At 40.9% G+C, this 14881-nt stretch overlaps 1 protein-coding gene across 1 annotated transcript in view; it reads right to left on the minus strand.

The window, feature by feature from the left end:
• slc24a3 (solute carrier family 24 member 3) overlaps window positions 1-14881 on the minus strand; it is a gene marked incomplete at its 5' end in the record, with an annotated part of 115630 nt that overhangs the window by 17049 nt on the left and 83700 nt on the right. The window contains 2 exons of the mRNA XM_083923354.1: window positions 54-128; window positions 5018-5094. Of these exons, the coding sequence (XP_083779480.1) occupies window positions 54-128; window positions 5018-5094 (152 nt within the window). The remainder of the gene's footprint in view (window positions 1-53; window positions 129-5017; window positions 5095-14881) is intronic.

Here is a 14881-nt window from a genome sequence, read left to right on the forward strand (position 1 = left end):
GTTTCTGTGAAAAGCTCAGTGGAGTGCAGTTATAACCTGCAGTGTTTTCTTACCTCACATATCTTCTCTAGAGATGGGACAAAGTAGTCATCACACACCAAGGCTAGGGCATAGAACATGTAGACCGTCTGCAGGGGAAACACACGAACACACACACACACACACACACACACACACACATACACACACACACACACACGCGCACACACACACACACACACACACACACACACACACACACACACACACACACACACACACACACACACACACACACACACACAAAGGTGAGAAACAAAACACAATTTGCAAAGACACCTGCTGTGAGAAGGTCCTGACTGCAGCGTGCAGACGGTTATTTGTGCTCTATTTTCTGAGTTTCAGTAGAATCCCAGGTTCGACCATTCATCTGATGTTAGCTAAACGGAGCCCTGATACAAACCAATACTATTATATTTAATATGGTCAGAAAACAGAAAAATATGCACTCAAATAAAATCTTTTTTTTGTTAATTGTTGCAGTTGTGATATTTAGTTATTGCTGTTACAATCAGCTTTGGCAACCGAAGCTGATGCCGTAAAGTGGACCTATTATGCTTTTCCTTAGTTCCTGTTTCTGACACCCACAAAGTACAGCTAAGCACAGCTCCGAAAGGGAAGTGATCTTATTTCCCCATGTATTTCGTTGTTCGTGACAAAAATTGGTCCAGTATTGATCGCAAACGCTGCAGCCTGGCGAGAGCTATAAGTGCGTTTCAACTATGGTCGACAACCTTGAATGATGCAGGTCTTTCTCCCCAAAAATGCCCCTAATTTGCATGTGTCCCCTCTTTTGTCCCCTCAGATTTACCCGATTGCTGATTGAATGTAGCTCTCTGCAGGATGTGATGTGTGGTAGAACAGACGCCACAACAACACGGTGAAGTAGCGTAGACACCTTTATCCAGTGGTGTAGAAGAACACAGCACAGAAAATGATCTGTGCACGGGCGTGAGGATTCCCAACAACTACAGCTAAGCACAGCTCCAAAAGGAAAGTGCTGCTGTTTACTACATGTAGCTACATGCTACCGGCAGAGCAAGCTGTAATATTTATTGCTTGCATTGTCTATTAGTCCTTAAATTGAGAGAACACGCCTGCTACAACATGTCCGGTTGTGTTGTTTGGTTTATAAAGTGTAACTTGGAATATCTGACGAAATAGCTGCTATATTCCCCCACAGTCAACTGTTTACTACATGTAGCTACATGCTAGGTGCAGTAATATGGAACAGCGGGGAGGAGACCAGGGAGTTACTGACCAATCAGAGCAGACTGGGCTTTTTTTTTGGGGGGGGGGGGGCTCGAAGTTGTGTGTTGTCTCCTGCGCCATCTTTGCTGATGTTAGGGGGAAATGCATTCTGGGATACCTGGCTTTCTGAAGTCCACACAAGTCATCTCCGATGCATCCTCCATAAAATGGGCGGAGCAAGTCACATCCGGGCATTTAGACCATACTTGGCGAGATGGGGACTATTGAATTGGAACATTATTTGGGCTGCGACTGATGACGCTTCACAAGTGCACCACAACACAAGTACGGACAAGTACGCACATTGAGAAACGGCTTGTAAAAGGTTTCCTTTAAAAGTTAGATTTGAGTCCTGAGTCCGGTTCAGTCTGTGTAGATGTCGTCCTCTGCCCATGTCCATGAGGATCTGGACGGCCCCTCCGTGTGCAGCCGCAAAAAAGGGACTTATCAGGGTTCCCTGTGTAGAGTATGCGCCCCAAAAAAGGTTCAGTGCTTGGCTGCAGCCGGGGCTCAAAACCAGTGGCCCTTTGCTGCGTGTCATCCCCTCTATCTACCCCCTCTTCCTGTCACTCTTTAGCTGCTCTGATAAAAAAAGTAAATAAAACCCTTCCATAAAAAACAAAAAAAAACAAAAGGTGACTTATTTGCGCAGTGGTATCAATCTAGTGGTAGCAACCTACTGCGCATGCGTGGAACACATCCGCCGAGCTTAGCGCGTAAACAGAAGTTTGTTGCATCCGTGGAGCCGCAGCTGTTTCAGAAAATGTTTTTTGAATATAGAATTCTTATGTGAGCAGAGCAGGCGTCAGCAAAGGTGAATATAATTAGAAAGAAAGATGTAACCTCAGTTTGACATGTAGCAGTTGTGGTGTGTGAATCTTTAGACAGTCAGTCAGTGTGTCCTCACATCACACATAAGCCTCTGCTCAGCATCTGCCAAACACTTCCGCATTACAAAACATTGGCAGCCCCTCAGTGGGTGGCTCCTCTGTGTGTGTGTGTTTGTGTGTGTGAGTGTATGTGCGTGTGAATGTTAGTATTAGTTAGTGTTAGACACAGGCCTTTGTTTTTCATTTTCCCAGTTTTAAACAAAATTGTATATCTTTTCTTCTTCATCACAACTACCCCACCGTGTTAACCTGTTCACCTCCATGTTTAAAACACACATTGAATAATAATGCAGATTTAGGAAAGTAAAATTCATTTCATGTAGCGGAGGATTATGGTTTTTTTAGGCTGTTTGTTACAACTGGACTAGATTAAACTGAAAACATTAAAGGGTAATTTCTGCACTTTTAACCTGGATCTTATTTCCTCATCTATTTCTGTGTTTGTCTATAAGTGCGTTTCCACTATCGTCGACTACCCTAAGTGATGCAGGTCAATCTCCCCAAAAACAGCATGTGAGTCACTCAGGAGGCAGTTTGACCGAGTAGAAAATGGCCCTGTCAGAGAACAGATTGCTGATTGGATGTAGCTCTCAGAAGGATGTGACGTGTGGTAGAACAGACGCCACAACAACACGGTGAAGTAGAGTAGACACTTTTATCCAGTGGTGAAGAAGAACACAGCACAGAAAATGATCTGTGCACGCACAACTTTGCACGGGCGTGAGGATTCTGACCTGTGGTCCTTTGCTGCATACCTCCTCCCTCCCATTTACACAGAAACGCACACACACACACACACACACACACACAAACACACACACACACAGATTGCCAATTTTGTACAGAGTCTAACCTGCCAATACTGATTTTTGGCGATTCTGATTTTTTTTTCTTACAACTATAATTCACAGCATACAGAAACATTTTTGGAACTTTTCTTTCTTTTATTAAACCAAAACTACAAAACAAAGTATGGTTTATACATGCACTGTATATATTGGTAGAATGAGGTAGTTCAAAATGAATAACAGATTTACAAGCAGAACTGAAGGCACCTTTCAAATAATAATATAAATAAGCTCAAAAAAAAAATGTAGCAGGTAATGGGACCTTAAAAAAAAAACATGATCTACATTTCTTTTCCAAAAGAAGAGTCGCTAACAGTCGCTTACAGTCGCTTACAGTCGCTAACAGCCGGACGTGGCTAACACTGATTAGCTCGGGGCAGTACGGTGAAGGCATTCAAACACCTTTTTTAACCAACTTATACTGCTCAAAATACCTTTGTTTTATGTGTAAGGACTCTTCTCATGCTACTGCAGAGGTTTGGTGTTATTTTGAGCAGTATAAGTGGTTAAAAAAGGTGTTTGAATGCCTTCACCGTACTGCCCCGAGCTAATCAGTGTTAGCCACGTCCGGCTGTTAGCGACTGTTAGCGACTCTCCGGGATATCTCCGTTAATAGTTTATACAGGGAAAAAAACTGTCTTGATGGCTTAATTGATGTGTGCAAGTGTCGAAAATGACCCTGGGATGATTCTATGCCGAAATTTCACTTTAAATTATTTGTTTTGTCAAATAATCTAACAAAACAACATTGTTATCCGAAGTGTCTTCACAATATGCCACTGCAACATTAAATCAGAACCCCCTGTCAATGGACAGCAACGCAAAGTGAAATGCAGAATAATCCTAATCAGAAACCAGATTGCGAGACTCGTCAATATACTGTAAGACCATTTATCTTGTTTGAAAGTGGGCTTAATAATAATACCGGCATGTTTTCAAAGGGCTCGCTTGACTTCAGACCTCAAGATATCTGAATGAAAATGGATTCTATGGGTACCCACGAGTCTCCCCTTTACAGCCATGACCACTTTATGATCATCAAGACAATTTTGGGCATGAACAAGCCTATTTTCTCATGCAGTATTGGGTTTTATAGTGTTTGTGCTTTTATATTTTTAGATTACAGGGCGACCCAAACACTGACACACGATTTTATTTGGGTTAAGGGCATACTCTGGTTTCTCAAACACCATGTAAACACCTTACCCCGGGTAAAATCAGGGTTCTCATACCCCCGTTAACAGACCTAGAGTACTCCTTCAGTTCCCTGATTATTCGTTCATGTAAACAGCGTTACCGGATTATTATGGGGTTTCCTGTCTGCTCATGCTCCCCACTCCACAGCAGTGGCTTTTGACCCGGAAAAAGAATAAACCAGGAAGCCACAGGGCCGAAAACAACGTGAAAAAACAACAACAATAATAGATCGTTACCTTTAAACCGAGGGAGGACTTCGCCATGGAAAGTAACAACACTACCAAGAAGACCTGTTTCTGTCGTAATTCTGTCCAAAAGTCGTCCATTTGTGATTTTGACAAAGGTGAACCACAAAAAAGGTGTATTCAGTCCAGTTGTATGTTGGTGAAGAGTCACCTACGGTACTAGAGGAAGAGTTACTCCATCATTTTCTCATTCAACCCCTGCTCATGTATACGAGGGTAATCTCATTAATCAGATATTACCCTTAACCGGGGTAAGGCCATTTTTGCGTTACAGATTTGTATGTAAACGCACTGAGTGATCTTCTGCTGCGTTAAAGGCCTTAAAGACACATCTCAGAACTGCTGAAGCCCTGTTCAATAACAGCAGTAATTATAATTTCCTCACTTCAATGACTTATTTTAAATTGTTTTATTTAAGAACTCTATTTTTCCAATCTGAGCTTTGTGATTTCCATTGTCCAATATTAGAACTGATTTCAACTCAAATGAAGAAAGCAAGCCTTTTCAAGTGTTAGTGTGTATGTACAGCACTGGAGGTAACACTCACACAGAGGACGTGTAGGCCCACTGCTCCATCAACACGCTCCTGGTTGGTGAAGTAATCCCTGGGGAACTCATGTATGCCTGCAGAGAAAACACACACACACACACACACACACACACACACACACAAACACACACACACACACACACACATATGTTGAGACCCTGAACGAAGAAAAAATACGACAAAGGAAATATAAAGTGCAGGTGAGAAAGGAAGATATCCTGAGGGATTTATGTGGAATGTCTCACCAACCACACAAAGGGAACAATCAACAAATACATAAAATCATAAACAAAAATATACAATGGGAATATTTTTCACAATCTGCTTCAGCTCTTTCAGAAACTGCTGCGATTTTCAGACTCTCTTAATGCCAGTTCTGAATAAATATGCCACAGGAAAAGAAAGAGACACATGAGAAGGTAATAAAGCACAATAAACACAACTTCTGTCTGTTTTCCATTTAAAAACAACTTTACTTTACTTAGCTGTGCTGTTGCTCAGGGATTTGGTCATTGGTCAACATAATTTGTTTTATTTGTTGTTGTACTTTAAAACTAACTGGACTTTGCACAGTTTTAAACATATAACATTCATATTGTGTGTCAATGCAAAACAATTAGTGGCATAATTTGTCAAAGTAATGGACAGGTAGATAAACAATGTGAAGCTTTAGCAGAAGTTCTGTCAGGAAGACTTTGCTTTTGCATGCTCAGGTTTGTCTTTTCGTTCCTCTCATGAATGCTCACTCATTATTCTATGCTGTCAGTGTCTGGGGTTGTCAATCATGTCATCAGCTGTTCTCATCAGCTGATCACATCTATCCAACAGGAAAGGGACCCACCTACATTGTTAGCCTATCATCCTGCTGCCTCTGTTTAAATATGATTCTCTCTCTGCCTTTCGTTCACCTCTCTGTTGCTGTCAGCCGTCATTTTAGTGAACAACAACCTCCCCATCACAGCCAGTCTTTGCAGAATCATCTGCTCCAACACAAACATCAGCCCCACAATTACATATCTCTTTCTCTGATGGGTCTAAGCTTCAAATACTTTCATCTAATACATATCATCTCTTATAATAACTTTCTTTTAGTTTTCTCTGAGATTCGCTCATACAAGTGTGTCAAGTTGGATTCACAAAACTTTCTCAACTGCTCAAACATCTCAGAAATAAATATCAACTCAGGGCAGTTATCTCAACCAAAATTAACACAACAAGTATTGTGATCTGAAACTGGGGAGAAATTAACGACAGCAACCAAGATTACAACTTTGTCTGACATGCAAGGGGGGGGGACCCTTTTAAAAAAGGGTCCGCTGTTCCCTGCTTTTCACAGAAAGGGTCTGATGTTCCCTGGTCTGTTATTTTTTCCACAATCAGTGCCGAATTCCCCCCGCAAATAGGCCTATGTAGAACCTAACCCTACCCCCTAACCCTAAGAAAATGCTGAATTAAATCAGCGGAGGCATAGGCTTATGCGACCGGGGAACATAGGGATGACCCCTAGTTAGCAGTGGCTTGTAACTGGGTATAGAGGCACTGATTGCCACCATAAAAAAAAAAATCCCCAATAAAGGCTTTAACCGTACATGTTTGAGCAGAAATGCTATCTGAAATTTGGGAGAGGAAACATCAACAACGAAGATCACAGGTGTTTAGCAGTGTATGTACAAAGTGTAATTTAAACAGTGTAACAGTGTGTCTGGAGCAGATGAATATAAAGAAATCCTGCACGGACTGATGTCACCTCGAGCCAAGAGTAAAAAAACTGTTGAAAATGGAGCGTTCAGGACGGTCTGAAAATACTTTTACATACATTTACCCCAGTATTTGAAGCTTTGGCCATGTTTAATATGAACATCCAACAGTGTAACATTATATATATATATATATATATATATATATATATATATATATGCGGAAAAGATGGGAAAGCAAAAAAAGTCTCCTTTTATCCTCCTTTCCTCCTAAGGCATACAGCATAGGCATACAGGTGCAATTAATTGGAGTGACTCAAGTTATATGGCACTGACTGTGCTGGGCAAAAATAAAAACCTGGACCAAACGAGGGAGAGTTTGAATCCAGTGTTCCACATTGTAGTCCTGAGTGAGATATCACTTTGATGTCCATCTATCCCTCCATCCTCATTTCAACAGAGGTGACAACATGAATCAATCACTGTCTGACAGCAGCAGCCAATCACAACATGCCAAAAGATGCCAGACAGTCACTCACAGCCATCATGTGCATTTCCTGTCGCATATGAGTATATGAGCATATGAGTTTGCATACAAGTGGTTGGCCTAAAAATAGCCCAGTGTGTGTGTGTGTGCTTTGAGCATGTGTGTGTATTTTCCCATTGTATGTTTGTTCACTGCATGTGTTTGTTTGTGTGCTTGTGTAACGTGAAGGCAACCCAATGTGCAGTGACATTCTCTCAACAGCCGAGAGCTTATGAGTCAGGCGGCTTCAGCTTCAGCCTGCCCTGTGTGGCCCAAACATATCACAGGCCTGTCTGCTCATAGGAACTGACAGCAGCATGGACATTCATATTCATGGGGGGGGGGGGGGGGGGGGGGTGGCTGAAGAATCTCACATGATGTAGAGCTGCCATTTAAAACAGAGTTTAACCTGAAAGGAAAGGTTGGAGCTTAGGATGAATCAGAAAGATCGTGTATTGGTCATGGGTAGGTCGATCACTACTTTTTTTTCAATCCAGTATAAATCCCTAAATAACCGGATCACAGGAGTGCTACTGTTGTCCCTCAAACCACCGGTGCTCTTGCAAAGGGTAACAGATCAAAAAGAAAAAAGTGCAGGCACTAAGGTAAAAAAAAGTTACAAACCATTTATTTTAGTGGGTAAACTTTAAAACACCAACGAGTGTCGGCTTGTGCCTTCCTCAGGGTGTATGAGGACAAGAGACACATCTAAACGATTCTAGTAAAATCAAGTTGAGCTGTGAACCCTTAGATCTGTGCAGAGCCCCTTCAGGCCTGCAGGAGGACCAGGCAAGAGCAGACTGGAAGCACCATCAGGGTCCTGAAGAGATTCTACTTCTGATATAATCAAAGCCAATAGACTATTCGACCATTAACAAGATACAAATATAACAATCAAACATAAACCATGGATTCCAAAATGGAGACCATACAAGAAGTAATGCAACTAAATGTGCAGCAAAACAATCAAATTGAATATAAAGGCAGAGAACATAAAGAGGCAATACAAATGTTTGAGTAATAATGTAAACACAATGTTGAAAAAACAGATAAAGATGTCTAATCATGATACAACAAAAAATATATTCATCACAAAAAGGATAAGAGGTCAAAGTCTTCAGTGAGGCCAGGAAAGCTGGTGGTCTTTAGGGCAGGAGTCCAGTGTCCAGTGGCATTATGTTTGTGTGGAACAAGCTGTAAAATATGCAGCTGAAAAACAGCTAAATGTCCTGTACACCAGCGGACTCCCAATGTGGTTAACAAGGAGGCAGCACCGTCACTTCAGAGAGGCTGCTGTCTCCCCAAAGCTGCCACACACACTCACACTCACACACACACACACACAGACACACACACACAAACACACACACAGACACACACACACGCTATAATAACTATTTATAGATAAGTTATTCTAGTAACTTAAAGTATCCAGCACATCTTGTGATACTGCAGTAATTTACGAACACAAACTGGAAAATACACAAAGGTATGCATGGTGTAGGTGCAACCGGCACCCAAAGATGATTGTTAATTTCTGGATTAACGTGAACTTTCAGATTTATTATGAGAAGGCCTCAGCCTGCTCAGGCCAGAGGGACGACTAGGCCCAGAGCCTGGCTACCTTTGTCTCTGAGGGCATGGCCACAAACAAAGGGCTGCCATGCCTTCTCCCCCACAAATCACACCCAGGTGTGATTCTCCAAGGGACCCCCAAACTGTTCATTGGCTGACTTGACCTCTGGCGATGACATCCCCAGGGCCTATATAAAGTGTAGCACACAACCTGCACTTCCTCTTCCTCCCGATCTTTTCTCTTGGCCTCTCTTCCTTCGCAACTCAACTCGTAGCGCTCCTGCGGATCCAGGAGACCAGCTGCCCGCTGTCCCCTCGGCCCTGGACCTGGCCTATGGCGCAGGCAGCAAAGGTTAACCAACCGGTTATCCTCAACTGAGCACAAGAAAGAGCGATCTGAGTTTCCTCTTTTGCCTAAGAGCAACAATAAGACAAGAACCTTTCTTCAACCAGCCGCTGGCATCAAGCAACGCAAAACATCTCCCATCTCATGGACTGGTAACTAATCACCAACTGGGCATTACTACATGTTATAGGACTTTATGAACGGCTAGATACAATTGTAACTTTCTGCAGCGGTTCAAGCCCCCACCTCTCCTCTTTGTCTCTCACACACACACACACACACACACACACACACACACACACACACACACACACACACACACACACACACACACACACACACACACACACACACACACAATGAGCCAGCCTCTACTAAGAAAATAACTTTTAAATCCTTCAACTAATTAAACTATTACATTTATCTGTTTTCAACCCTTAATTAGTAGTTCAATTTTTTTAACGAGACTTTAATATTAGTTGTCACTCCGTCTATGACGGTGGTTCCCTGAGGAACTCTGGTTTAACTAGAGTCATTTTTATTATTATCTTTGATAATTATTGGTGATAACTAATATTTCCTTGATTATCGATAAGTTTATTGAGAATACTCAATCTCATAATCTGAACGTGAGTCAAGGCAATATATTTGATTGGTTCTCCGTGTGACATTTTTAATAAATTAAAGTTATTAATTTTGAGTAATTTTTCTTTATTAATTTCTTTATCAAATATTTCATTTGATAGTCACACTATTGATGCAATTAAACCTAAAGTACCTACAATGGTAACAGGAAATAAACTTAGCTGTACAGATGGAGAAACCTGAGCAGGTGAGGAAGGAGAAGTTAAAGGGGTTAATTGTTTTCAGCTGAGCGTCTGTAACTGCTCTGAAGTCAAAGGGGCAAAGGGGCTATTGTATTGCCATTTTACATCTGAACTACTTAAGGCAAAATTTCGGCAGAATCTACTTTTCAAGCATTATTAAAAAATATCTACCAACAAATCAACAGTCATAGTAATCATACTGCACAGAAACTAACAAAGAGCACCCCTCCCCCCAAAAAAAACACAAATTGGAACATACTGCACTAGGGGTACGCACACGATACTGGGTTCAAGAGAACGAGACAAGAAGAGACGAGATTTTTAACTTTCAGTATTTTCTTTACAGGTGTGTGGTCAGCTCAGACAATTCTGACAGCAACGGCCCACAACGGACCAACAACAGGCCCAACCATCCCCTCCACCAGGACTTAACGTACATTTGACCACTAGTCTGCAGAAGGCAAAATCACACAATTGGCAATTAAGTGTAGGTTTAAAGCTTGCATGTGTTGCAGAGCCCACTGATCTGACTGTTGTTATTCTGACTTAAATGACAGCTGTGTGTGTGTGTGTGTGTGTGTGTGTGTGTGTGTGTGTGTGTGTGTGTGTGTGTGTGTGTGTGTGTGTGTGTGTGTGTGTGTGTGTGTGTGTGTGTGTGTGTGTGTGTGTGTGTGTAAAACGCGGTGCAGACACTGAGGAGGAACTATGAAGAACTCAGTTCAAATGTTTAGCTAATTCTCAACAATGTCAAAGCTTTAGCTAACGGTTTTCGGTCAACTCACCTGTTCTGGTTGTTGCTGAATAAATCTGTGATTTTTGACCATTTAGATGCACTCCTCTCCAGCATCTGCTTCTTCTTCATTCTGGCCTTTTCAGCCCCTCTTTTCTCTTCTTGCCCTCCATCAGGTGGAACTGAGCAAATCAAACACGCAAATCCGATTCCTTTTCCACTGTAAGAAAATCCACTACTCCAACCTTGCAGCTTTCTCTGTCTTACAGACGCTCATTCATCCCCATTCGTTCATTGGATAAACGCGGAGCGATCATTGGAGCGATACGCAGTTCCTATTTCCCATGAGGCTTTGCTCCGACGATTCTACATTAATTTATGAACAAAATTTTTTTTTAAATCGTTGGCAATTTTATACTTGTGGACATGAAAGTTATGTAACGTCTGAATAAAAATAATTAGATCAAGATAGGAGGCAAAACAAAAATCAGTAGGCTGGATTAATGAGAGTGAGTCTGAAACTCTGGCAAACATCAGTGAGATGTAGACAGACAACAAGTGTTATATACAGTATAGAGCCGAGTCGTCCCAATGGCCACTCGGCCCCTGGTGGTGGTGCAGCAGGTGTCTTTGCATAGTGATCGAGTTAGTTGTGGTGTATGGCACTCACGCCCGAGAAGTATAGGCCTACCCATGTGAGCCTATCAAGCTCAAGAAAATACATCCATACATTACAAAGCAAGTGACACATCTGGGTTGATGTTGGTCTGTCAGAAACATAGACCTCAAATATTACTATCAAAATATACACATCCCTAAAATATTATAGCAATAACTATATGCAAATAGGAATTAAAGTGGTTATCAGTGTTTATACTGAATAATAGAAAATAACTTCCATTCAATTTACCTCAGGGAAAATTAAAGCCAAACCAATTAATAAGTCTCATCTCATAAAATAGCTGTGACAAGAGTATGCAACACAAACACACAGACACACACAGAAACAGACAGACAGAGAGACAGACAGACAGAGAGACAGACACACACACACACACACACACACACACGCACATGCACACACGCACACACACACTGCTTTATACAAAAGCCATTATTTGTAGAAAGAGACACAAACTGACTTCAAAGAGACACAAGATGATCACAGAGACACAAAAAGACTTTAAAGAGACACAAACTGACTTCAAAGAGACACAAACTGACTTCAAAGAGATACAAAATGACTTCAAAGAGACACAAACAGACTTAAAAGAGACACAAACTGACTTCAAAGAGATACAAAATGACTTCAAAGAGACACAAACAGACTTCAAAGATACACAAAAGGACTACAAAGAGACACAAACAGATTTCAAAGAGACACAAACAGACTTCAAAGATACACAAAAGGACTACAAAGAGACACAAACAGATTTCAAAGAGACACAAACTGACTTCAAAGAGATACAAAATGACTTCAAAGAGACACGAACAGACTTCAAAAATACACAAAAGGACTACAAAGAGACACAAACAGATTTCAAAGAGACACAAACAGACTTCAAAGATACACAAAGGACTACAAAGAGACACAAACAGACTTAAAAGAGACACAAACAGACTTCAAAAATACACAAAAGGACTACAAAGAGACACAAACAGATTTCAAAGAGACACAAACAGACTTCAAAGATACACAAAGGACTACAAAGAGACACAAACAGATTTCAAAGAGACACAAACAGACTTGAAAGGGACACAAAATGAATTTAAAGAGACACACAAGGACTATATTTATATATTCTGTTTATACTGTATATATTTATCCACAACATACTTAGAACTTACTGCAGTAACACTTCTGCCCATACTGTACATATGTCATCCACTGTATCCACACTACAATGCCCCACTGTACATATATTTACCTTTTTTATACCGTGTATATTAACCATGCACTTTATTAGATAGTACTGCAGTCCATGTACTGTTTTTTGAACTACCGGTTAGATGCTAACAATTTCGTTGTCTCTGTATTTGTACTCTGCATAATAACAATGAAGTTGAATCTATCTAATCTGATCTAAATTTACCAAAAGACGCAAAAGGAACTCCAAGAGAAACAAATTACACTTTGGTGCAGTTCATTTTGTTCATTCGATCTGACCCAACTATCATGTGTACTCCACAACTTTGGGCCAACCATCTCATGTAGTCTGGTCAGCTTTGCCATCTGCGATGGGGCACAGCATGCAAACTGTAACTGTAGCAGTTTGCGTAGTAGTATTAGCAGCTAGGCAGAGAATAGCATAGTAATGTTTCTCTCACAGAAATATACTGCGGTCAAGCACACAGTCACTCCGTGGCAAAACCAGCCACCGCTAAAGTTGGAGACAGACATATGCAGAGGAGACATTGTAATGTTGCTTGTGAAGCAATGTCTTGAAAGAATATATCAATGAAATTAGGTGGTTTGTCCATGGATATTCGAGAGACAGCCAGCTTGGCCTTAGTATATTTCTGTGAGAAAAACATTACTCTGCTGTGAAAAGAAACTGAGCCCAGGGTAGAACGCTCCAAGTTTACAAACTCATCATTTGATTCAGACCAGAGCAACACCCTTAAAGTTAAAGTAAGTGTTGGCACCCTGATTCTACCTAAACATATGATACAACCTTCCTTATTTGACCTTCTTGTTTTGGTTACATGGCATGTGTTCATGCATATCATACAGGACTCATGTTAATGCTGCCCCTACCACTCTGGATAAAAGCCTCTGCTAAGTGTTTAAAATGAAATATTTCAAAATGCTCCTTCCCCATGTTAAGCACAGTAAGTCATATAGGAGCAGCCATCATGATTTAGGATTAAACAAACTCATATGGATGGTGGTTGGACCAGCGTGACATCCGCACTGCACTGACATCACCCTCTCATACTGCACTAAGCTTGTTAAAGATTCTGTGAAATGGATGTAAAACAGTGAGTGAACAAAAGTGTTGCATAATCTCTGGATTATGAGAAAGAAAAAAAATCAATATGATTTACAAAAGCTGCTGCATTAAATCTGTTTCTGAAAATGTATAATCTGAGTTATCTGGTATTTTGTTGGTCTAAGTGCAGCCTGCAGCCTCTCTGAACAGCTGTATACAGTATAGGATGAACAGAGCAGAAAGTAAAAGGGGATAGGGCCAGACATGAGTTACTAAAGAGACACAAATAACGTCAAAGAGACGCAAAACGACATCAAAAAGACACAAATTACCTCCAATAGACACCTAATGACCCCAAAGTCATGTGATATGACCTCAAAGAAACAAACCCCCAAAGATACATAAAACAACCTCAGACACAAAATGACCCCAAAGAAACAAAACCTTAAAGATACATAAAACAACCTCAGACCCAAAATGACCTCAAAGAGACATGAAACAACCTCAGGCACAAAACTACCTCAAAGAGACACAAAATGACCTCAAAGAGACCTCAAAGACACACAGAATGACCTCAAAGACACACAGAATGACCTCAAAGACACACAAAAGGACCTCAAAGAGACACAAAAGGACCTCAAAGACACACAAAATGACCTCAAAGACACACAAAATGACCTCAAAGAGACATAAATTGACCTCAAAGAGACACAAATCAACCTCAGACACAAAATGACCTCAAAGAGACATAAAATTACCTCAAAGAGACACAAATCAACCTCAGACACAAAATGACCTCAAAGAGACATAAAATTACCTCAAAGAGACACAAATCAACCTCAGACACAAAATGACCTCAAAGAGACCTCAGACACAAAATGACCTCAAAGACACACAAAATGACCTCAAAGACACACAAAAGGCAAGGCAAGGCAAGGCAAGGCAGCTTTATTTGTATAGCACTTTTCATACACAAGGCAGACTCAAAGTGCTTCACAGCACAACATGTCATGAATTCAAATGCATTACAGGAAGACAAAGAGAATAAAAACATAGACAATAATCAAAACAGTGCGGACGTTAAAAGTGCGAAGATTTAGCAGAAAGCTAAGGTGAACATAAAAGTTTTCAGTCTAGTTTTAAAAGTGGTCAGAGTGGGTGAAAGTCTCAAATCTTCAGGAAGTTTATTCCAGCTGTTTGTTGCATAATGACTGAAAGATGCTTTCC

This window comes from Echiichthys vipera, assembly GCF_963691815.1.
Source record: "Echiichthys vipera genome assembly, chromosome: 11".
In the NCBI taxonomy this organism is placed as follows: domain Eukaryota; kingdom Metazoa; phylum Chordata; class Actinopteri; order Perciformes; family Trachinidae; genus Echiichthys; species Echiichthys vipera.